At 39.6% G+C, this 23,562-nt stretch overlaps 2 protein-coding genes across 4 annotated transcripts; both read right to left on the bottom strand.

Moving 5' to 3' along the window:
- Positions 1 to 674: 674 nt before the first annotated feature.
- Positions 675 to 15,312, bottom strand: ptdss1a (phosphatidylserine synthase 1a). Of its 2 annotated transcripts, XM_054781286.1 has the most exons (14): positions 14,943 to 14,998; positions 14,406 to 14,497; positions 14,241 to 14,285; positions 13,856 to 13,932; positions 13,201 to 13,325; positions 12,975 to 13,133; positions 12,753 to 12,904; positions 10,766 to 10,907; positions 9,675 to 9,787; positions 9,237 to 9,302; positions 8,852 to 8,951; positions 8,661 to 8,729; positions 3,563 to 3,629; positions 675 to 3,453 (listed from the first exon to the last, which is right to left on the bottom strand). In XM_054781286.1, the coding sequence occupies exons 3-14, from the start codon at positions 14,255 to 14,257 to the stop codon at positions 3,365 to 3,367; spliced, it is 1,176 nt and encodes a 391-aa protein (XP_054637261.1). In that variant the 5' UTR covers positions 14,258 to 14,285; positions 14,406 to 14,497; positions 14,943 to 14,998; the 3' UTR covers positions 675 to 3,364. The 2 variants fall into 2 exon arrangements, with proteins under 2 accessions (XP_054637261.1, XP_054637259.1); XM_054781284.1 differs by lacking the exon at positions 13,856 to 13,932 and having other exon boundaries at positions 14,943 to 15,312.
- Positions 15,313 to 20,902: 5,590 nt separating this feature from the next.
- LOC129184862 (uncharacterized) lies at positions 20,903 to 23,559 on the bottom strand. Of its 2 annotated transcripts, XM_054781289.1 has the most exons (6): positions 23,367 to 23,559; positions 21,770 to 21,862; positions 21,541 to 21,597; positions 21,324 to 21,425; positions 21,141 to 21,257; positions 20,903 to 21,075 (listed from the first exon to the last, which is right to left on the bottom strand). In XM_054781289.1, exons 1-6 carry the CDS (start codon positions 23,520 to 23,522, stop codon positions 21,046 to 21,048), a joined length of 555 nt encoding a protein of 184 aa, XP_054637264.1. In that variant the 5' UTR covers positions 23,523 to 23,559; the 3' UTR covers positions 20,903 to 21,045. The 2 variants fall into 2 exon arrangements, with proteins under 2 accessions (XP_054637264.1, XP_054637263.1); XM_054781288.1 differs by lacking the exon at positions 20,903 to 21,075 and having other exon boundaries at positions 21,084 to 21,257.
- Between the last annotated feature and the right edge of the window lie 3 nt (positions 23,560 to 23,562).

Here is a 23,562-nt window from a genome sequence, read left to right on the forward strand (position 1 = left end):
AAATGATGATTTTGCATGCTAAGATGCTAGAACACTAAAAGGTCCAACGCTATATTATTAATCAACAATTTGAAGTCTCATAGGTGCCACAATAGTGCATTGGAAGTGTGTCGTCCAAAATCTAGCTTTCATACTGTAATTTTGACAGTTGTCAGTAATTTTGTGTGTGTGTGTTCATTGGGAGTCAGAGGTGATATCATGTCCATGAGGAACATCATAAAAAGCTGGGACTTGAAAATTGATCGTCTTCTCTCAAAAGTAGAAATGATACTATAATAAGGGAGATGAGAACATTTTTCGCATGCACTCCCAAATAGGCTTTAGGGACACATTACTGTTAGAATGGCATTATAACAACAATATTGCAGAATGGGTGTTTAGTCGTCAGAGGCTTGATGAGTTTCCAGGCTCTACGTACCAACTCTCTGAAGGTACAGAATTCCAACATCTCCTTGTGAGTCCACTTCACATTCACACAAGACTTTGCCCTTCAAGGTCACATTTCCTTTGAATAGAGCTTGGCGTGAGGCAGCTATTTTAGTTTCATGATGTGCGGTGAAATTGGATTCCACTCTGTCAGAACTCCAGTCAACCAATCCGGTTCTTCTTTGCTTGAGGAGACAATCAAGGTCATTCGTGGTTCCCTATATCCAAGAACACAAAAAAGCCTCCTCTACAGATATGACATTTATTTATTGAGTTCAGTTACATAACACAAAAGAATGCATCGCTGAAGTTGAAAGAACATGTAAAACTTTTAATGCGGTTCCAATAGTTCACAGTGATATAGAATAGAACAAGTCATTTCCAAAGATGAGCATTTTGGCAAAATATTTATAGAAAACAAATAAAATCCAGGAAACATCTGTACCTTTTATCGGAACCATGTCTCACCCTGGCTCAGTTGCTGGTCAAACTAATGTGTGATTTGTCGACAATTAGAAATCAGCGGTGCATCATCACTCGAATGTCACATCATTCAAAAAACAAAGTACAGGCCTCAAAGGAGAAATGCAGTAGGTAGCAAAAGTGTGGGAAAAGCGTACTTGAAATGTACAAAACTGCAAGATTGAACAATAAAGCTGACATGCAAAGAGGGAAACATGAAGGTGGAGAGTTATCATATCGCGTGAGGACATGCAGACAGCACAGTGGATGTTTATGGATCTACTTTTTACATCTTGTCAAAAGAAGCACAAGGAGCAAATTGTCCTGGGGGGATTTTAGTGCATAACAACCCCCCCACAAATAAGTTCTATATGACACGTTCTCCGAACCTGCTGATTAAAAAAATATCAATGCATAATTAACTTAATAATGTTTTATTCACCTGTAGTGATTTGGCCCCATAACTATAGCTCAGCTTTTTGCTTTGCAGCTGGTGTGTGTTCGAAGCAAAAACCAGAAGGTGTTCAAGGCACTTCCCATGCTAATTAACACATGTGACAGCAGCGGACACAATTATTATCGGATTTCCAAAGTTCCTGTACTTCGTCAACAGAAGCAGAAAGCAGAAATTGTGTCCATATTTTGTAAACAGCACATCAATAATGACTTAATATCAGAGCCACTCAATAAAACCCTAACATTCCTGTCAGAGCTTTGGGTCCTTTGTTTCCAATATCCAGGATTAAATCATCAACCGAGAAAAGAACAAACAACAAACCAAGATTAATTTTATCATCGCTATACTTCAATAACGTAACAATTGCAACCATGCAATTTCCATTTCACCTACGACTAACAATTTGAAAAATATACAATAAAAGATCCTTGTAAAGATCTCTGCAGGTTTGGAGAACGTGTCGTGTACAGTACCTCACAACAGTGAGTACACCCCTCACATTTCAGCAACCATTTTCATGACAGTATATCTTCTCAAGGGACAATACTATACAAAGTAAACTCGCACATACTTTAGAGTGGTCAGTGTACAGCTTGTATCGCAGTACCAGACCTGCCAAACCTGAAAGAAATTTTCTGAGGTTTGGAGGTGCATGTCACGCTACGCAAGAGGATTTGTAGGGGGAGGAGCGAGCCGCGCCTCCACACAGAAGCATAAACCAGGCTTTTAGAGACAGAACTCGAAACTGAAACCTGCGAAATGCAACAAAACTTGTTCTTTTTACACAATAATGGCAGTATTTTGACTCATTTTCAGTGTATAGTAAATCTATACTGCTATACATGCTGTACACTGACTACTCTAAAGTATATTTCAGTAGTTTTGTTCATGTTATTGTTCCTTATGCTGCATGTAAAGTTCTGAATGATCCAGTAATGAAGTGATATATTGCACATGGGCTGTTTACTGCATGAGATCATACTGATGGTGCAAATGAGGAGACATATTTAATTAGTAAAGTACTCAAGGGCAAAACACACACAAAACTACAAATTCGTCGTAATACAACACAGACAACAGTAAATATGGAGACAGGCACAAAAGGTGAGTTGAAAGTTTACAATGACAGTGAAAGACACAAAGAAAGATGCTGCCCACCATGGTGTGTTCCTAGTGTGTAACACAACCATGCACATGTAACAAGACTGACGACAAAGCTGCATACAAGGCAGGTCGAGCCTGACCATGATCAATTTGAATATTTGCCCTTCGTTACCATCACGGTAAACAAACAAACAAAAAAACAAAACAAAAAAAACTAGCAGCCATCAAGAGACAGGGAGTATAATAAGTATAATAAGGTACCCAAACAAATGTACCCTTCTTCTGAGCGCCGCATAGTGCTTTAGCTGTGTGTGCTTTGCTTTGTTCCAGGTCAAAAAGGGCGTGGAAGCCCCGCCCACATTCAAGTTATTGTCACCAAACAGTGCACAACATACACAACGCTTGTAAACTGACAACAGATGACACTCAATTATTATTATTATTATTATTATTATTATTATTATTATTATCATTATTATTATTATTCAAAGACACAAAGCCTCAAAGGAATATGATCAATTCAATATTGAAATGTCTGGAGCTACCAGTAATGAATGATATACTTCTTTCTGTAAATGATCAACTACATGGGAGCATGCAATTCAATCTACAGTTGGCAGTTACGTTCTTTTTCACACACGCGCACACACACACACACACACACACACACACATTTTGTGTATTTACACATGTGCACACACACACACATTTTGTGTATTTACACATGTGCACACACACACACACACACACACACACACCTGTCAACAGTGGAAAAGGAGCTTTTTATGAGTGTAGCACATTGGTGTGGTGTCTGTGCTGCACTACAAACACTGCATGGACCTGTTAGTCACTTCTGGAATAGTGGGCTTACAACCATATCTTAATGCCCCCCTGCCAAACCTTTCTGAGGTGTGTTTACTGGCTCTCCAGCCCATTTGTGGATTTCAGCTTTCCCAGTCTCTTTCCTCTCAGTCTTACTTTCGGGCTGTCGCCTTCCATGTCTCCTGCAAGACCCAAAGCCACTCACCATCAGTAAAAACAATCCACTGAGGGGTTTTTTTGGCAAGAAAAACACACACACAGACAATATGGAGGATAAACACGTCACTGTACCTTTAAATGCTTCTAACCCAAGGTCAGTGAAGTCTGTGTAATTGCTGTCCTCGCATTCTGAGAAGCTCTGCGGGAGGAGAGACACATGACAGACATTCTGTCAATGGCACGAGGAAACTTTCGCCCTGTGAGGCTGACCATCAGCTGCTTGCCTAGTAAACTGAAAGATAAGAATCTCCGCAGTGGGGATACTAGTCACTGAGGTGCCACAGCTTGCTGATCATCCAGACATTGAGTATTTTATTTGGACAAAATCTGGTTCCTCATTCACAGGCAGGCAATTCAACTTCGTTATATTACAATATTACTGTATCAGTCTTGATTTTGACATACTTCACCTCAGAGGGCTCCAGGCGAACTTTTTTCAACAAGGAGCACAGCGGCTGCTTGCTTAAAATTTTAGGAGCGCAAGCAGAAAATTGAGGCTCACACCACAATGGACTTACAAAGTAAATATGAACATTTCCTCTCATTTTCACTGTATTACTGATAAATAAATGGTAGCTGTCTTCTCTAACCACCCTGTTTTTATGTTTAAAAAAAGCGTTTTGTTGGTTTGGTTTAGTTTTATTTGAACATGCATGAAGGTTACAATGGAATACATATCATAAATCACCCTTTCACAGTTCCATAAGTCCAAAAGGAGTAGGAAGAAGCAAAGCTTATTTAATCCTACCCCCCATTCCACATCTTGTACAGTACATATTATTCACTTCCTGCATTCCATGTCATATTTTTATATAATAATCAGTGTAATAATCAATAATAAATAATAACAATAAAAAAACAAGCATGACAGAACAATCGGCGTAATGATCGAGACTATTCTGCCTTGTATTTAGCAAACATCAACTGCTTGTATTGTTTTTTGAATTTGCTCATCTCTGTACATTGTTTGAGTTCTTTGCTTAATCCATTCTATAATTTAATTCCACACACGGAAATGCTGTGGGTTTTCAGTGTAGTTCTTGCATATAAATGTTTTAAGTTGAATTTCCCCCAAGATCATATTTCTCCTCTCTGATTGAGAAATACTTTACGATTTGGGTAACAAATTATTATTAACTTTATGCATTATTCTAGCGGTTTGAAAGAGTACTAAATCAGCAAATTTTAGCATCTGTGATTTTAAAAAAGGGTTTGTATGTTCTCTATACTTGGCATTATGAATGATCCTCACTCATCTTTTTTGCAGTACATCAACTGAGTGAAGATTGCTTTTATAATTATTACCCCATATCTCCACACAATACGTTAGATATGGTAATACTAAGGAACAGTACAGGGTGTGGAGTGATTTTTGATCAAGAACATATTTTGCTTTATTCAATATAGAGATATTTCTCGCCACCTTTTGCCGTATATATTTAATATGAGATTTCCAACTCATTTTTTCGTCTATTATGATCCTCAGGAATTTATATTCTTTCACTTTTTCAATGTCCACTCCATGTATTTGTATTTGATTGTACTTATCCTTTCTGCTATTTCCAAATAGCATTATTTGTTTTACTTAGGTTCAAGGATAATCTGTTTCTGTCAAACCATGACTTTAATATGACCATTTCATCCTTGCCCTTTTTAATTAGTTCTTGTGTGCTTTCCCCAGAACAAAAGGCAGTGGTCTCATCCGCAAATAATACCAACTTTAAATCCTTTGTTACTTTGTGAAGAACTACATTGAATTATATGTAAATGCATATACATTTTAGCATTTTTATTGGAAAATAATATACTGTTAAAAGCTTATAGTTTTTGCATGGTTATGTTGTTTTGTTTCATTATTTTTTGCAGATTGTTTCAGAGCGGTCCTTGAACACATCATAGTTGTGTGCTTGAGACAAAGTGACAGTTACCGATAACTTTATCCGATGCTTATATTTTCTCATTCAGTGTTTTTTCCAAATGCTGATGTTGTGTGAATGCATAGTTCTGATGACGTTATTACGTCTGTGTTGAGTGCTCATGTTCGTACTTTGCCAGGTGTCAAATGAATTCATCCTAGCACCAACAATGTGATAATCTCTCTGGAAAACAAACCCCAGGCTCGTACCAATGGTGAGTCTGTATTAATTACTTTGTGCTTTTAATTTACTGCTGTTGAAAGATACTTTTCTGAGACTTTTGTTCGGTGCAGTCAGACAGAATGCAACGTGCAGCGCTTTTATTGTGAAGGCCGGAAGTGTGTTGTTGGTAGTCATCTTTCCTTCACATTAAGCTTTCACAAATTCAGTGTCATCTTAAAAAGACCGTCGGTTACATTGTGCTTGTTTTAGATAGACACTTTATTAATCGCCAAGAGAAATTGGAGATTACTTAAACATAATGAATAAATAGCATTGCATTACATACATTATAACTCCAGTTCCGCCCTCTTTTCACACACAAGCCAATCATAGGTACAGTTGCGCGCACTTTCCAGCAACCGCAGAGCAGCTGCACATCAAATGGGAAACAGAAAACCAAAAACAGGAAACAACATAGAAACTAAGGAAAATGACAACTAAAGTCCAACCTGTCTTGCAGAGCATGACAAAAAGCATTGGATATGAAAGTGGGGAGTAAGGCGTCTTCCGTCGATACTCGGACTCGGACTCACATGCAGCTTTTTGACTCTTTTGCTATAGCTTGTACAGAATGTTGCAGTATTTGTCTTATTTTGCACAAACAGTATTTGTGAAATGCATCCAGTAAATGAAGAAGCACAATGTGGTCATTACACAACACTAGTTTAAGGGAAGAACTGCTCTCTATATCGGTACAATGGACAATATCGGATATTGGTAATAAACTTTGTATTCATCTCCAACGTCCGTAACATTTGCCTAAAAAAAGTCTCAAAAAGAGGGATTGTCTTATATTTCGGTCAATGTGGTATGACTTGGCATTCAAAAGACTGACAATTTTAGCTTCCTATTGCACATTTGTGAAAATGTCATCTTGTCTGACATGAAGACCATCCAATGATCAGTAGTGATGGCCAATAACAGCAGTGGGGAGTGGGACGTGAGTCAGTGCAGCATAAATACATGGCAACTAATGCTTTCTGTAGGACACAAACAGTGGACAGGTTCGACATTCTTAAAAAAAGATTAAGTTTTACTATATGTTGGACTGGAAAGGAGAAAAGGACAAAGCCTGTGTTGCAATTTGCACACATCCATGGCATTTTGGGTGCATACGTGCGTTCATACAAAGTACGGTAAAATGCAGTGCGCCATTATGAATCCGGACGTTGCTCTCAACATGCCCCAAATGGTGAGTGTGCCACAATGGACTCTAGCCACCCACAATCATCGCCATCTTGGCTATGTAGCGGAAGGGCAGAGGATAACTCCAGTGGTTGCAATTCACGATTAAAAAGGAGAGAGGGAGGAAGCAGATAAATATTGTGATCGTTATTTCTGGTGCGCAACAACAGCAATTTTGGGACAGCACTACACTGTCAAAATTTGTGCTCTCAGGAGCCAAGTATGCAGTGTACAAAGTATACTGAAGTGTACAGACGGAGGTATTTGAAACGCAGCCAAAGAATGACGAATAATTGATACTACTAGCGATGGTAATTTTCTGCCTCTGCGAGCAACCATTGTGAGCGCAAGGAATGCTCCCAATACTGGCCTCTCCATTCAATGCTCTTGCTCATCAGTCTCCTCTTTCATTGTAGTGAAAATGATTGTCGCATCAGACTGAAGTAAAAAATATTTGCAAACGTGGTGTGAAAAAGTGTTTGCCCACTTCCTGATTTCTTTTTTTCTTTGTCACACTTAAAAGTTTCAGATGATCAAATAAATTTAAAAAATGGTCAATGACAACACAACTGAACACAAAATTCATTTTTTAATTGAAACTTTTTATTATTAAAAGGGAGAAAAAAAATCCAAACCTACGTGGCCCTGTGGGAAAAAGTGAAAAAGTCCTTAGTAATAAGACGTTTCTTTTAAAAACTGTACTTTGTGTTCGGTTGTGTTGTCATTGACTAATATTTAAATTTGTTTGATCTGAAACATTTAAGTGTGACCAACATGCAAAAAAAATAAGAAGTCAGGAAAGGGGCAAACACTTTTTCACACCATTGTAGGTTTTTGTTACACATTTTTCACCTTGTCTGTCCCTTCAACTCAATGTTGATATAGTTAAATGTGTCTGATCTATAAAAATGCTGATGTCACCCTTATGTAAATGTAGTATAGTCTTGTAGTTCTTCTCAGACCAGAGGCCTGTACTTACAAGTCAGGCTTAACTTATCCAGGACCTCTTCTTTGTTTTCCGGCTTAACCAAGCCAAACATTGAAGCTGCAGGGCAAGCGGCGCTACAAAGCTGGATACCAACTTGATTAGTCAAGTGAGGACCCAAAAATAGTGTCCCCGAACGCACCTTGCGTCTGTGCTATTTGCTTGCTGCGCCAAGATGGGTGCCATATTTATGGGTGATATGGTCAAGCATGAGCGGGAGGGGAAGCACATCGAGTGTGGACTTAAGGCGCCATCCGTCAGCCAAACAGCTTGATAGCTACTGGAGAAGAGCGCAGCATAAAGCGAAAGCTCATGTTGTGCTGCGTGGGGAAATTCCAGCCACAATGAAGACTACCAGGTACAGTATGACTGTACTGTTTATTGCCAAATTCCATCTACTGGCTCATGCAGAGGGGTAGTCTAAAATAATGGTCCTCCTATTTTTAGTAAACTTGCCTACTGAATGTTGAATCAGAGCAATTGGCCTCACTTGATCTTTATCTTCTTGTTTCACGACTGAAACAAGGGTTTTGCAGCCCAATCTCAAAGAATCCTTGCTTCTAAAGCCTAAATTGCTCTTACTATCAGCACTGAATGGGCGCAATGAATGATGACGTCATTTTCAGAGACAACTGCCTGGTCAGTGAGCTGTACTGTTTTTGGCTTGTTATCTTGGATCTCAAAACCGCTCCAGCGTATGAGTTACCGTGGCGACATAGCCTGCTAAAAAGTAAACCAGCTTCGTAATATGGCATATCCTCAAACTCATCCAGGATAAGGAGAAATTCTGCTTTGTATTTCAAGCTCCAGAATGTGTTTATTAGGAAGACTTTGGAAAGTCATCTTATGTGACATAACTTACCTTTTCTCTTTGCCCATAGGTCTCTGCACACCAAACCATTCCATACAGACACAGGAATGTAATGAAGGCCTAAAACAAAATCAAACCAAATATCAAATGTATGATAAAATAGACTGTGTATGCTGAAAGATGCAATAAGTACAGTAAAATTCCAAAACAAAAAGCAGATAGTCCTATGAAGCTGGTCTTACCAAACACAGTAGCCACAGGATCACATACAGGATCTGGGTTTTGGAGAATAAGTCTTGTCCAAATTTAATGCATGCCAAGGCCTCCAGGAAGGCGATAGCCCTGCAATGATTGGCAAGGCAAGAGAAACAAAACAAGTTAAAAGCCTCCAACCGTGCAGTGAACTTCAAATAAAAAGGAAAAATAACATCGTGCTGCTCACTGGTCTGGACAGGGTCATATCTGCGTGAAGTTTGATGCATGATAACAAATCCAAGTATGGTTAAAGTGTCTTCCAGCTATGTTTACACACCTTCCTAGACCAATTCATCATGGCTAACATCAGCACATGTTCCTGCCTCAGGCTTTGTATTTGTATAAATATATAAGTGGGGAGGGCTGACTTACCCAAACACCCAACACTGGGTCCCAACTCTTTTACACTGTGTGTCTGTGAGGTACGCGTAATACTGCCTGGAGCAAAAGCAAGCATCATGTGAGTGAGGCCAAAGTACTGGACACATAATAACCATACCTGTCAACCCTCCCATTGTACCTGGGAAACCCCTTATTTCCCCTCACCCTCCCGTTTAAATAGTTTCCCGTAAATGCCCCTTATTTTAACTTTCTAAAAAAGAAACAAAATCCTCTCCCCGGTACTGCAGTTCACAATGGTGACAAATCCACGAGCCCCGGGGTTGGGGATGGTTAGGAGGACCAGACTACTTATGGGGCTGTTGGGGGGGGGAGGATTTCCCTTATTTTGCTGGAAATGTCCCTTATTTTCAAACGCAAACGTTGACAGGTATGATTACAACGATGAACATTTCATACAGAGTCCTTTACCTGACTGTTGGTGCTGTGATAATGCCAATGAACAGGATCCGACACCAGCTGAGGGCGTGGCTTGCAGGAAAGACGAATATGTGTTTGAGGAAAAACGTGTTCAACTCCGTTAGCTGTACAAACAAAGAACACTTTCAATGCCGGTTCACCATTTACATAGTCATTGTCACACATTGTCATAGACTCTGCATGGATATGAATATGTTCTCTGCTATCTTTGCTATTTTTTCCAGGTACAGGGACGAAAGTTTTGGGACACCTGGCCATCACACTCCGGGAGGTGCAAATGGATACTATAGTGCAGGGGTGTCCAAAGTGTGGCCCAGGCGGCATTTGTTCCCCACAGCTTGTTTTCTTTTTTTGGCCAGCGGCACATTGTAGGAATACAATTAAACCAAAAAAAAACAGCAAAAAGGCAAAATGTAAAGAGAAGAAGCTGAAACATGAATACTGCCAACTACTAATGAACCCCCCCGCAGGTCCCCTCAAGCTAAAGAAATAAGATAAAGTGGGAACTAACTATTAAACACAACTAATAATTGACTTCATTTTGGCTCATATGAGCTGTGCAAGTGCCTCTCATTCCCACAGAAAGATAATGAGAAAGAAGATCCGCTGCAGTGTTATTCTCTCATTTTGGCCTCGAGCCTGTGTGATTGAACCAGCCCATGCTGGGCCGAGCTCAATCCAAGGGCTGGTAAATACAGTTTGGAGCCGCTAGTGAGAAGCGAGCTCCGGCCAAGTGCTGGGTCATATTGTTACATTAGTGCACAAATAATAGCAAACGCTCAGCATGTGTCGCGAGGGCAGCCAAATGCTGGAGACATGGTAGCCTGGGTGCAGATACAGAACGATGGCACGCCCTCCTTAGCATTAATTGCTCCTGGGTAATCCAGCCTGGCTTTGCCTCTTTATGGGATTAGCCTTTAAAGCGCAGACAGCAGGACACCGTGCATTAAATGGATCCGAGTGAGAAGGGTTTTAGATTTGAGCCACGGAGGAGGCAATTAGATTAGCACGGACTTAGCACACAGAACACACAGGATGATCCCCCCCCGACTATAGCCACCGCCAGAGAAGGACTGACCCACCTGCCAAATGATCATGAAGAGATAGACGCCCATCACTCGCTGCAGGGAAGACTTGGGATCCAGCCAGCGCACGTAGGTCCAGCTCGCCGGCGTGAACTGTAACACGGCTCGCTTGATCTTGCCTGTGGTGGTGTGGATGTCCCTGAATGACAGGCGCGAGGAGAAGAAGACACACATTTATAGTAAGCATTAAGTAACAATCATCACATACGCACTATAAAGAGACACATTTAGACCCCTTAATTCCTGTTTAATCTAAAGCATTCGCCTTATCAAAAACATTTGCATCAAATCTACGCTTCTAGCTTTGTGGGAAGACTTTGAGGAAGGCCCTTTTTTGTGCCCCAGGTCCATAAAGGCACACTCGGATGACTTTCTTGTGGAAAAAAACACCAAACAACACAGGGATGAACTAAATAGGTGTCTCCGGGGCCACAATATGTGGCATAATATGTTGCCCCCTAGTTTATATTTTATATTAATATTACATATATTGTGGAGAACAAAAGTGCCACAAGCGATGGTCTGAGGCACTTCAGCTTGCCTAACAACAGAGGCTCTTTCATCGGGCTAGCAATGGCCAACACAGAACTTGCCGTAAGCTTTTCACATAGTGAAATTAACAGGGGGATGGGGAGATGGTGTGGGTGGGTCTACAGCAGGTGTGTCCAAACTTTTTCCAGCGAGGGCCACATACTGAAAAATGAAAGGATGCAAGGGCTACTTTGATATTTTGTAAACCAACAGATATGCTAAGAAGCTATATGTAGCTCAACAAAAAACTGCATTTCACCTTTGTAATATAGGTGAAATGCTACTAAAAATGAAGTTTTTTCCATAATAATACAAGTTTATTATTGTAAAATTGCGACTTTTGCTCTTCATTCAATTATGACTTTTTTCCATTTGTTTTTTTCCAGCTGTTTTTTCCATTTCTGGTGTTTTTTTTTTGTTTTTTTTTTTAAATTTTCCAACTATTTCATTTCAGCTTTCCTTTTGTAAATTTCCTTCTCGTAATTAGAACTTTATACCCATTATATATTTTTATATTTAAAAAAATAATTTATTTCTTCTTTATTTCAACATAGTTACTAAAATGATATATTTATTTATTCTCATAAAAAAACGTTCCCATTAGAAAACAATTTTTTTCTCTTAATATTTTGACTTTACTCTGGTCAAATTTCTGCTGTTGTCCATTTCTGCTGTTGATTTTTTTGTATAATTTTCCGAATATTTCAACTTTCTTCTTGTATATTTTTTTTCCTGAGATTTTCACTTTTTATTTTCTCATGTTCTAAATTTTCCCCCAACCTAACTTCATGCTACTAAAATGACATTTTTCCCTCATACTGTTACTTTATTTTTTCCTTGCTAGACAACTACAACTCTTCTCTTAATACTTCGACTATTCATTGATTTTCCCATTTTTGCTGCTGTTGTTGTTTTTTTAGGTTTCCTTGTTAAATTACATTTTTAAACTGTGCTGTGAGCCGATAAAAATAACAGTCGCGGGCCGCAAATGGCCCCCGGGCTGCACTTTGGACACCCCAGGTCTACAAACTACAATCACTGTGCCGAAATGCTGAAATGACAGCACAACACGTAACAGTTAAGTAAACACACACAGGGCAACTACTACTATGGGGAATAATAAATGTTAACTCTAAACACGTTACTTTAGCAACTTTTTACAAAACAAGCTCCCGCAATGCACGCTGAGATGCCTGGTCTCTGGCAGCAAAATGTAGGCAAGAGAAGCCGTTCATGTCCTGAAGAACCTGTTCATGTTCTGAACTGTGAATAATAAAGATTGAGAAGACTGGAACAGTTTTTTTTCGGAATTTTATGCTGCCCAGCCTCACCCAGATTCTACCTCCAGCAGGCCCCAGGTAAGTTAATATATGGCATATACTTTAATAGAGCAATAAATGTGTCTGTGGCTTCTGTGCAAGGACAATTACAAGGAATACAATGTATGACATACTTAATACTGGCCCAGTGGTAGGTCCTCATCTCCAGGAAGCGGCACACCGTCATGCCCAGCCAGATGCCTCCACCGTTACACAACAGAATGTCTAGAATCACCTGGTCCCACCAACACTCAGCAAAGTTGGGCAGGAGATGCATGAAGAAGAGCTGACGGAACCACATGTGATTTGAGATTCAACCTTGCAAAATGTGAATGAAATATGTCATTACGGCGTACCTCGGTGAGCTCCCAGGTAATACTTATGGTCCAACACAGGCCGTAACTTCGGATGAGCAGAGCTTTCATGCCCCAGCCCCAAAAATGGCTGAAGGCAAAGATGTCAAAATGACTCAGAATCCTCTCCCAGGTGATGACATGGCAGTTGACCGCATACTCCTAAAGGACGGCAGCACAGACACCCTCAGCGACTGCTAACACGTATATGAAAAGCAACATGACTTGCCATTATGTCTGCCTCTCTTTTGGCGTAGCGCAGGTTTGGATCCAGCCAGTACATTAACTGTTTAACCTGCTGCCAGTTCAGGAAGATGAGGAAAACCAGGAAGAGGAAGTAGAGGACGCTCAGGCCTTAACAACAAAAGGACATTCAATAAAAGGAGATGTACAGTCATGTGAAAAAACAGACCTTGACAGCATGTATTGTTTGTATGTATGTATGTATGTATGTACTTTATTTATCCCACAGCGGGGAAATTTACTTGTTACAGCAGCAAGCAAGATACGCAAGTAAAGAGTACAGTGTAAAGAATGCATAGTGACTACAACATGGTTCAGGTGGTGCAGGTTTGTGTAAGATAACCGCTGCACACAAACGAGTGAAAATTTAACTGTGATTAAAACCCAAAGTTTTGACCCAGTATGTCAAATTGTAGGGGTGTCACGAGACGAGACGATGCACAAGCTTGGGTCTACGACGAGACGTGGCAAATTTTTAACATTACTTTTCTTAAAGGTACAATGAAAAAAAAGTAGTATATATGATAATAATAATAATAATATATTAATAATAATATAATATATATTGCAACACTCTTTGGCACTCTCCCCGCCTCCACCCACAAAGACAAAGATAGTGTAGGACTGACAAAATGGCTCACTCCATTCATGCCGTCGTTCTATGGAACAAATGCGCCGAGGTACTGAAACCAACGCACAGAGTGAATCCTCTTCCTGCCTGTTTGGAGGCGGGAGACAAGGAAAACAGCCACGCATGCACATGGCAATATATTGAGGCCAGCACAATTATCAGGTTCATTTTCATTAACATCACGACCCTACCTACCGTCTCTTATAGAACATTGTTACCTTATGATGTCAGTGTTACTTCCGCGACAGAATGTCAATTCTGTCTCGATATGTTTACGCCTTTTCAGTGTCGCATTAATTATATGACACGTCTTATTACATGCACATGGATGTTGACTTTGTCGATGACTGTCAAAACTGGAAAAAAGTTGTAAACTTAGGGGACACTATACTCACCAAAGACTATTCTCCATATTGCTGGATGTGGTCTAGTAAATGGACCTACAATGAATAAATCCAGTGAATAAATTCTGTTGAAACTGGCAGATAAAGGGCTACAACATGCTTTGATATTACTATAATTAACATATAATTAGAATTAATTATTAATGAATAGCTCACCATTAGGAAATGCCAAAACACTGATGACAAGGAAGAAAGAGATGACCAAAATGAGGCCCACCCATAGATTACTATCTGGATTTCCATCATCTCTGTAAACAAATCACATATTAGTAGTTTGATATCAAACCACATAATATATTAGCTGTCACTACATTTGGAAGGATTTATAGTAACGACTAGGGCTGGTAAATTCCTGTACTTGTCACTGAAACATTGAATAATATGGCTTATTATTACATTTGGAAAAAGCTATGGTGAAAACCAGGTCTAGTTCACTCCTGTACTTTTATGTTCATGTTTGTTGCTGTGTTGCAGCTAATGGAGGTCGTGGACTGACATAGCATCCCTTATGCTGTTTCAGTTCAATATTGACAGGTTTAAACGCTCGTGTTTGTAAGTCGACTAGTTAGTTTGTGTGAGAGAAGCTACATGCTGACTATACGTCCAAGTGAACCTGCCTGTGACTGAGCATCACTGCCCCTGTTAGCAGTTAGCATGCTAGTTCCCTAAGCTAACCATTTTCAGTCGACTTACCTTGCGAAGGCGAAATACATCAAACTCAGCACCGTGCATGTCAGGAGCGTGATGGTGTGAGGCCGATAGAAAAACTCTATCGTGATGTCCTCGACCTGCTGCTCGTTTATCATTCGGAAATGCATTCTGTAGTTCACGTCATCCTTGCTTAGAGTATGCGACCCGCCGCTATACACTGACACCATAGCTGGACGGTGACGCAACGGGTGGGTAACCCCTTCACGGCTAGCCACTATCCCGACACGCATACGCGACCGTATCGAGTGGAAGAGACACACATAGCTACTGTAGTAGTACGTGGGCAAGCGTGACAGGGGACAGCCTAGAAGGGTAACGGTGGACAAAATGAAAACAGTATCCGGGTGGTGAGCTTTGATTGGTGTAAAGATTGACAGGGAGTGTCCCCAAGCGGAAGAGATCGTTTGCGCTCCTCCATCATGTAAAAAGATAATCGTTTTTTAATCAATCTATAACAACTTAATCTATGCAATAGACTATGTAATAATTACAAAATGTATCATGATCATTGTACGATCATGATCAATGTATCATTTGAATGTCAAATGAAGTAGTGTCCCTCTTTTTTGACGGAGACGTAACTTGACGCTTTTAGTGTTTGTCTCCTTCTAGTGGCCGGCTGATGCTTCGCACGACAAACATTTTTTGGACCATAGTACTGTACATGTATACTATACGATATTTGTGTAAATGCGTTTATCGCACCATTTTTTAATTATTATTTTTATTCCGCCGTTTTTTGTCCTCTAACTCCTCCTACATTTTTGCAACCGATTCAAACCATTCAAGCACCAAATCGTTCAGCTCATTCGGGTATAGTGTGGGACCATTTTATTTACATGTTAAAATTTTGAAAGTAATATGACATAATTTCATATTTTTACCATATTTTACACAAACATAATATATGTAATATAATAATAATTATATATTATATATTTATTATGAATTAAATGATTTAATGTATTATCTTAAATATAGTAGGGGAGACTGGGGACAGTTGCAACAGGGGACCGTTGCAACAAGCCTTATTTGTCTAATCAGTAACATGCTGGAGTGATGACACTCATACCGCACATGCTCAGCTAGACCCTCTAATCGCCAAGAAGAAAGCGGCCATATTGCGCATCTGGTCCAGCTGCTATCAAGACAAAGTTGTTTTGGAGGTATGAAAGTAGCTTTATTCACGAGCTGTATTTTTGTCATACTATCCTAATATTTTGTATGAATTACTCCAAACCTACCTGGTTTGAATCACTGTTTTGTTGACTATTCAGCAACATTGCTTACATTTGTCAATGTCACTGTGGCTAGTTGGCACATGGTGTTTTGTCGTGACTGATACCATGGGGACGGTTGCAACTGTTGCAACTGTCCCCATGCTAATATCAAAATAGACCACACTAGGCTCAATTAATATATTTTACTGCTCATGATGGTCAGAATAGGGAATCATAATAAGAAATGAATGCTAATGATAAACAAAATAATTAAAAATCTGAACAGAGGATGGCAAAAAAATAGAAGAACATCAAACCACAAAGAAAAGTGTAAAGAAAACCAAAAAAAAAAGAAGAGAGAAGAATCAGACTCTGAAGAGGAAGACGATGTCTGTTTTTTTTCTGTGAGCTAGAATTGTTCAGAAGCTGCTGGAATAGTTCACAAGACAGCAGATTTGTTGGGGAAGAGGCGAGTGTTGCAGTTTTATTTTTTAAGCATTTGTGTGCCTTTAACAAAACTTAAAAATCAAACTTTATATTCACTGGAGTTTTAAAACAATGTGAATTTTGTTCACTAAAACTGTCCACATGTTTCATAAATGTTTTTTGCACTCCAAATTATTCTATTCTTTTTGTCCCAAATTGAAATATTGAGTTTTTATAGCATCCGTAACATTTGCACATTGACTCAAATTAGGCCTATGTTTTACACAAAACCAAACTTATTAAATACTTTAATATTGTATACTGTGGTTATTTAAACAAAAAGCATAACATTTTGGTGAAATGTAATGTTTTTTGATATGTTGCAACTGTCCCTGATCGGTGTAGCAACTGTCCCCAGGTTTGGGGTCAGTTGCAGCGTCTGAATTTTTTTATTCAAATAAATACTGTGATTGATATGTTATATGTATCCATCTTTAAATGGTATGGCTATTTAGCAGACAGATGTAGGTTTACTATGAAAGGATTTGGTGTGCCTAGTCTGAATAATCTCTGAGTAATTGAGAGTAATATAAAAAGTGTTGCAACTGTCCCCAGTCTCCCCTACAGTATACAGTATACTTGAACATTTAAAATTTTGATAGTAATATCATATATCATAAAAAAATACTGTGAAGCTAAACTTACCATTGAAAATATCCTTTTCTTTCTCCATCTCCGTCCAGTATTTGTTCCCGCTTGTGGCTCCCACTGATCTGTATAATATATCTGGATAGCTCATAGTCGCACCCGCCCGTGCAAGCCGCTGAAGCCAAAGAGACGCCATCTTACCACTCACATCTCGACTACACTGGCACAGCGTACATAGTGTACAAAGCAGATGAAGAGGCTCGCAGAACATCTATATTTAAAATTAAAAAGCGGGGAGATTCTCCCATTCCTTCAAGTAACGCAACCTTCGTCCCTTAAAAACGATTTGATACGTTATTCAGGGGCGGATCTAGCTTTTTTGAAAAGGGGGGGGATGTGGCCATGGCCGTAGGCCGAGGCGTTGGAAATGGAAATGGGCCCTCCCCAGAAATTTTTTTTAAATTAGACCTCATTTCCTGCAATCAGGTGATATCTGAGACCAATTTTATGTCCTTAATTTCAAGAGTTTGTTGTTATTTTTATCCTTGGAATATATCGTTTAAGCCAAAACATTCTATTTATAAAATTACCAGTACTAGGAGAAACCATTTCAGCTCAATTTCCTGAAATATTTTCCAATTTGAAGCAGCTGTAAATTCCGAGGATTTGAGTAAAATTTTATGCCACTGGGGATCGCTTTTCTGGTTAATTTTCATTGAGAATAGACAACAGTTTTCCTTATAGTCATGATGCCAGAACCTTTATTTTGCACCTCCACCTGAATAGCCATGTGCAGCACATGTCCAATGTAAATGATCAGCCTGACAGTGGGTTCAGGAATAGCATGCGTCTCGGTTGCATTCTGGCATATGCGTCCACCACGTGGCCATAATTCAGACGCATGTCCCTATGAACATACATCAGAGTCAGGCAAAAAAATCGTGGGTGCCTCAAAACGGGGGGGTGTACACCCCCCACAACCACCTCTAAATCCGCGCCTGTTATTCTCTATCTTTTGGCTGTATTAAATGTATAAAATGTCCCCTTCCAATTCTCATTGCCTTTGGGACAAAATTCTACAGTACTGTACACCCTGGCTCAGCACTCCCCTATAGCAATGCATAGTTTTACTCCTCTACAAAGAGATTTTAATTCTAACTGCATATTCCATCCCTTTTTTCCACTAAAATCCATGGTCATGATCCTTTATTTTTTTTTCTTACTTTCATACAATTCACGATGCTCTCGTCTGTACAAAATATGAATCATCAAAGAGAGTGACTTTGGACAAGTTTTAAAATCATTTAACATTTTGCTGATTTTTTTTGTTTGTGTTATGAAATAGAAATAACCTCTTTTCTGATATAGAAATATATTTGAACACAAACCACAGGAATAATATGTGATAACCATAATGTGTAATAACTATAAACACATACACCCCCACACACACAGAAAACAACAACACTGAAACAAAACACCTTATATGCTTTGGGTAAGACAATACCTTGTTTGCAATCTCAAACATACCGGTATGCATGTTCAGTAATATTATTTTCCAGAACATATCATATGAATGAATCCTTTAACATCAGTCATTCAGCAGCAGCAAAAAAAAAAAAATTGCCGGGTCAATTGTATGCAAAGTGGCTTGCTAACTGCACTGTATACAATACCTGGTAAGCATCATGGAAGCACTGAGATTCTCCCATTCCTTCAAGTAACGCAACCTTCGTCCCTTAAAGAAATACAAATATCATGATATAACAAAAAAGTACGTAAATTTCCTCTTAGCTATTATAGAGCTATATAAACGTATCAATTCTGGACATACATTTAATCAGAGGAATTTTACACGATCAAAAATATCTGAGAGATCGACAGTGCAAAACCCTTAAATTATCAATCATAAATCTACATTTCAATCATACTTACAGGTGAAATGTTCGTCCACAGCCTTTGAACTGGCGATTTGTGCAGTTAATAGCTGCACATGCAGGCATCTTAAGGCAAAATTTGTGTCCAATCCGAATTAATAAAAGAAGTTCACCACGAATGCAAAAGCTTGTCGAGAAGTGTTTCTTGCGAGTGGCAATATGGCGGCCGTGTGGCTTCACAAGTCATCGCCAATGAGCTATCCATATATATTATACAGATCAGTGGTGGCTCCACATCAACTGCCACGCTGCTGCGTTTCCTCAAACTACGGTGTGGGCTGAGGGTCAAACAGGACGTGTGCACGTTAATTGCGTGTCAACTGAAATAGTGCCGTTAAAGGACATTTAACATTAAAGCCCTAGTATATACAGTCAAACTTGTCTATAGCGGCCACTAGAGGGAGTCTGCAAAAGTGGCCGCTATAGACAGGTGGCCTCTATAGACAGGTTAGCGTCCAGTTTGAATGTTGACCAGAAGAGGAAAAAAGGGAAAATAATAATAATAATAATGTTGACCAGTAGATGGCACTGCGGACTGCTGATAAAAGTTGTACAGCACTACTAGGCTTGTTATTATCATGGTTCATGGTTTTAATCCTGAACATGCATGAGTCAAACAGTAGCACATCACATTGTACAATTCACAATTTTGCATGTCCAAAAAGGAGTAGGAAGAAGCAAAGCTTATTTAATCCTACCCCTCATCAGTTTCACCTCAGTTGCAATACATTTATTCACCTCTTGTTCTTCCAAGTGTACTTTGTAGGTCTACATGACAATGTAGTGCAATCATAGTCAAGGTTTTTACTTACTAAAAGGAAGCTAGAGGCTTAATAATAACTGATAACTGATAAAATACTTTAATTAAGTACAACCAAACTCAGTTTTGCTCCCACTGCCGCATGCATGCTAGCATATGTTTTTTTTTTATTGTAGCGTCGCTGGGAGCACGTCCTGTTCCCAGCCTACTTTGCTGTAATGTTTTGGTGCAAATGCTCTTAAAGTTACATGTTTGACCAGGAAATAGCAAGCTCAAAAGAAGACGGCTTTTTTATGTGGAACAACTGACAGTTTGTGTGGATCTTGTGAATGATTGTGACTGAGCTAGGACTCAGTAATTAAAGTCTACACACGACGTCTTCATTGATTGAAACACGAAACTTTTTCGTGCATGAAGCTTCTACTTGAGTTGGTAATTTGGCTGCTATATTCAGTCAGATATTGACCAAGGGAAACAAAATGGGTGGCCGCTGGCCGTGTTGGACAGGTGACTGCTATACACAGGGTCTATAACATGTAAATTTGCTGGGGGGGATTTTTCAGTGGCTGCTATAGGCAGGTGGCCCTTCTATAAAGGTGGCCGCTAAGACAGGTTTGACTGTATACGTATTACTAGTGAATTCATATGTATTATAATACACTGGAAACAGCAGATTTGTGGGTTGTTGATTTTTTTCCTGAACAAAAGAGGTGCAGCGTTAATTTATTCACTTCAACAACACACCCGGTGATTATTGTGGCACGGCATCCATTTGAGTGTAGGCCACTACTTGATGAAGTGAGGCAAATTTGCAGTTTTACTTTTTTTTAATTCACACTCAGCCAAAACTAACAAGTCTCCTACTGCATGCAAAAGACCCCAACATAAGAAATAAGGATATCAGGTAGGCTAAGAACATTTCAATGACTCCCCATCTTGTACAAGGTCATGCTGATTTATTCAAATATCCAGTCAAACAGCCAGATCTACAGTTATGTAGAATAATACAATAAATAAAAGAAAAATCTGTATTGATATGCTAATCATATTACAAAGCAACTGAAAGGTTGAACGCGGTGGCGTGTTCAAGTGCATCAGTCGTCGTGTTTCAGCTGAATAATGGGCTGCAGGTAAAAAGTCAAACCATTAGTTTCAGGGCTTGGACTGCACCGACGTGGAGGCAACCTACCAGGGTGTTGAAATGTCGTCTGCAAACAGCTTTACTCTGCCAGTAGATTAGAAATAAGGCAGTCAAGTTCTCCACAACCAGCAGGCTCACAATCAGCATTTTGACGGCCACATGTAGCTGTAGAAAACACAGAAAAGGTGTTCTTCTTGTGCTGAATTCCAGTTTGGGATACTGCCGTTATACCTTGTTGAAATGTTCAGACAAACAGTAGTCGATCACAGAGAGACAAACTGCCACCACTGACCACAAGAAACTGATGATGTTCAGACAAAATGACAGTTTGATCTGTCAAGACAAAGAAAAGCACTTGACAAGACGGGAAATGTACCGAAGAACACACAAATGGCAATGAAAGAGCATTTTCACCACGATTGACCTCATTTCGTACGAGTCTACCTACCACACGCATGTTTGGAAGATGGCCTGCAGCAAAGGTCAGCGTTCCACAGAGCACAAACTAACAACACACACCAATGTTACTTCAAGAACTCATTCCCACTTTGATATTTTGCTGTTGTGCGCGAGGACGATATGCGCCATAAAGTTACCGCGTGCTCCGTATGAAAAGGTTACGTAGCGATGTGGGACTGATTCTACAGCTTTTTGAACACAGTGTAGAATATATTTACCAGAATGCTGGGAAAGATGGAGAACACACTTCCTGTCTGATGAAACATCAGACCAAGAATGACAAGTGAAAGTCCAGTCAGGCATTGTGCTGCCTAGAAAAGAGGAAAAACAATCAGACGCCCGTCTTGGAAGGAAGAACCGTCTACCTGAGTTTAAAAGTTCAAGACGAAACGACTCCCTGCAAAGCCTGACTAAAGTCAAAACATATTTTATATTATTATTATTATTATATCAATATTCAGTCATTTTCTGAGGTTAAAATTGCGGGTTTTCAAGTACAGTGGAACCCACAATGCAGAGCAAAGTTGAACCAATTTGACTTCGTACAGGAAATCATGGAAAAAGAACTCATCTGTTCCAGGGTCAAACCTTTACTTAACAGAGCCTATGTCTTGTTGATAAAATGTGTTCTTTTTTTTGGCTGAGTATAGGTGACACATAGTTGATTTGTCACAGGATATTCTTTTTGAAAACATTTTAAAATGCTCATCTCTGTTCTACAAATTAGCCTAAAATAGAAATGCTACACAAAAAAACATAAAGTGAACATTTACTCCTCAGGACCAAAAAATCCCCCATTGCAAACCATTGAATCTTTTGCTCTACGGTCGTCATCGCACGTTTCCTGTTCGCCATCGCTGGTACGCGACTGTGGTGCCATCACAAAAAAACAAATAAAATTCTACAAAATGATACTATCATCATATTCCCATTTGACTTTGAACAAAGGCTGTGTCGTACCTTTCATTTGTTACCTTACCAAAAGGCTCATAATGTATCATCATCAATGGTCATCAGCCTTCATTTACCGCAAAACCAATAGTCAAAGATGCTCAAGTCTACATGGAGTACATATACAGGAGTGTGCTGCTCTTTTAAAGGACCTACAGCAAACACAGTCATCAAAGATCTGCTATATGAAAGGAGCATTCTACTGTCTTTTTAAGGATCTATTGCAAAAACGCTGATCAAAGATCCTCTACATCAGGGGTCCCCAACCACCGGGCTGCGGCCCGGTACTGGTCTGTAGGCGGCGCCGAACCGGGCCACAGGAAGCTTTTGGGTGCAATGATAAAAAAATAAGTAATAATAAAAAAATACTTCAGAAAATGATAAATGTGTAAATAACTACATCACATTTTATGTAAATGCATATCAATTTTGGAAATATGGGCCATTATTTCATTTAAAAAATAATGTACAGTTACAAAGCCCATAGTTTTTGCATGAATATGTTGTTTGTTTTGCGAGCGGCGACCCGTCCCGCTTTGTTTGACGGTCCTTGAACGCACCACTGCTCTCACATTTTGAGCTCAACTTGCAGGCTGGTTAGATGTCATTCATGGGCCGCATGTGGCCCGCACGCCGCCAGTTGGCAAGATCCGCTTTAAATTGTGAGATTTGCTTGTTGCATCAACTCCAAAGGTAGTTTGACGTTTTTAAGTACATTTGGGGTTGAAATTGAACCGCTTTTGAGACTCCCCTGTATTTCCATATCATCCTCATCATGTTAGATACTTGTGGGGTTCAAATGTAGGATTTGCAAGAATTCCAATGAGTCCCATGATATAAAGGGTAACGGTATCCTGCACTTACCCCGAGAGGTTTTGGGAATCCCCTGATAGAAAAAACCTTGAACGTGTCCCGGAACACACACTGAAACTCCCTGGGCATCAGAGGGCCGCGTCCCGCTGTGTGTGTCCCGATGGGGATGGTGATGATCATGGAGTCATCACACACAAACGTTTTCATCCTGGTCCTCCAACATTCAAAGACGGCTTGAAATCAGTGA

This window comes from Dunckerocampus dactyliophorus, chromosome 7, assembly GCF_027744805.1.
Source record: "Dunckerocampus dactyliophorus isolate RoL2022-P2 chromosome 7, RoL_Ddac_1.1, whole genome shotgun sequence".
Classification (NCBI taxonomy): Eukaryota; Metazoa; Chordata; class Actinopteri; order Syngnathiformes; family Syngnathidae; genus Dunckerocampus; species Dunckerocampus dactyliophorus.

Excerpts from the sequence above, each read along its gene's own strand:
- ptdss1a (XM_054781284.1), bottom strand. The coding sequence starts at position 15,190 with ATGCGTGTCGGGATAGTGGCTAGCCGTGAAGGGGTTACCCACCCGTTG. Across the intron at positions 14,286-14,405 it reads TGTTTTGGCATTTCCTAATG|GTCCATTTACTAGACCACAT; the intron begins GTGAGCTATTCA and ends TATTCATTGTAG. Across the intron at positions 8,730-8,851 it reads TCCTGTGGCTACTGTGTTTG|GCCTTCATTACATTCCTGTG; the intron begins GTAAGACCAGCT and ends ATTTTGTTTTAG.
- LOC129184862 (XM_054781288.1), bottom strand. The coding sequence starts at position 23,522 with ATGAAAACGTTTGTGTGTGATGACTCCATGATCATCACCATCCCCATC. Across the intron at positions 21,426-21,540 it reads ATCTTCCAAACATGCGTGTG|ATCAAACTGTCATTTTGTCT; the intron begins GTAGGTAGACTC and ends TTGTCTTGACAG. Across the intron at positions 21,258-21,323 it reads TGTCTGAACATTTCAACAAG|CTACATGTGGCCGTCAAAAT; the intron begins GTATAACGGCAG and ends TGTTTTCTACAG.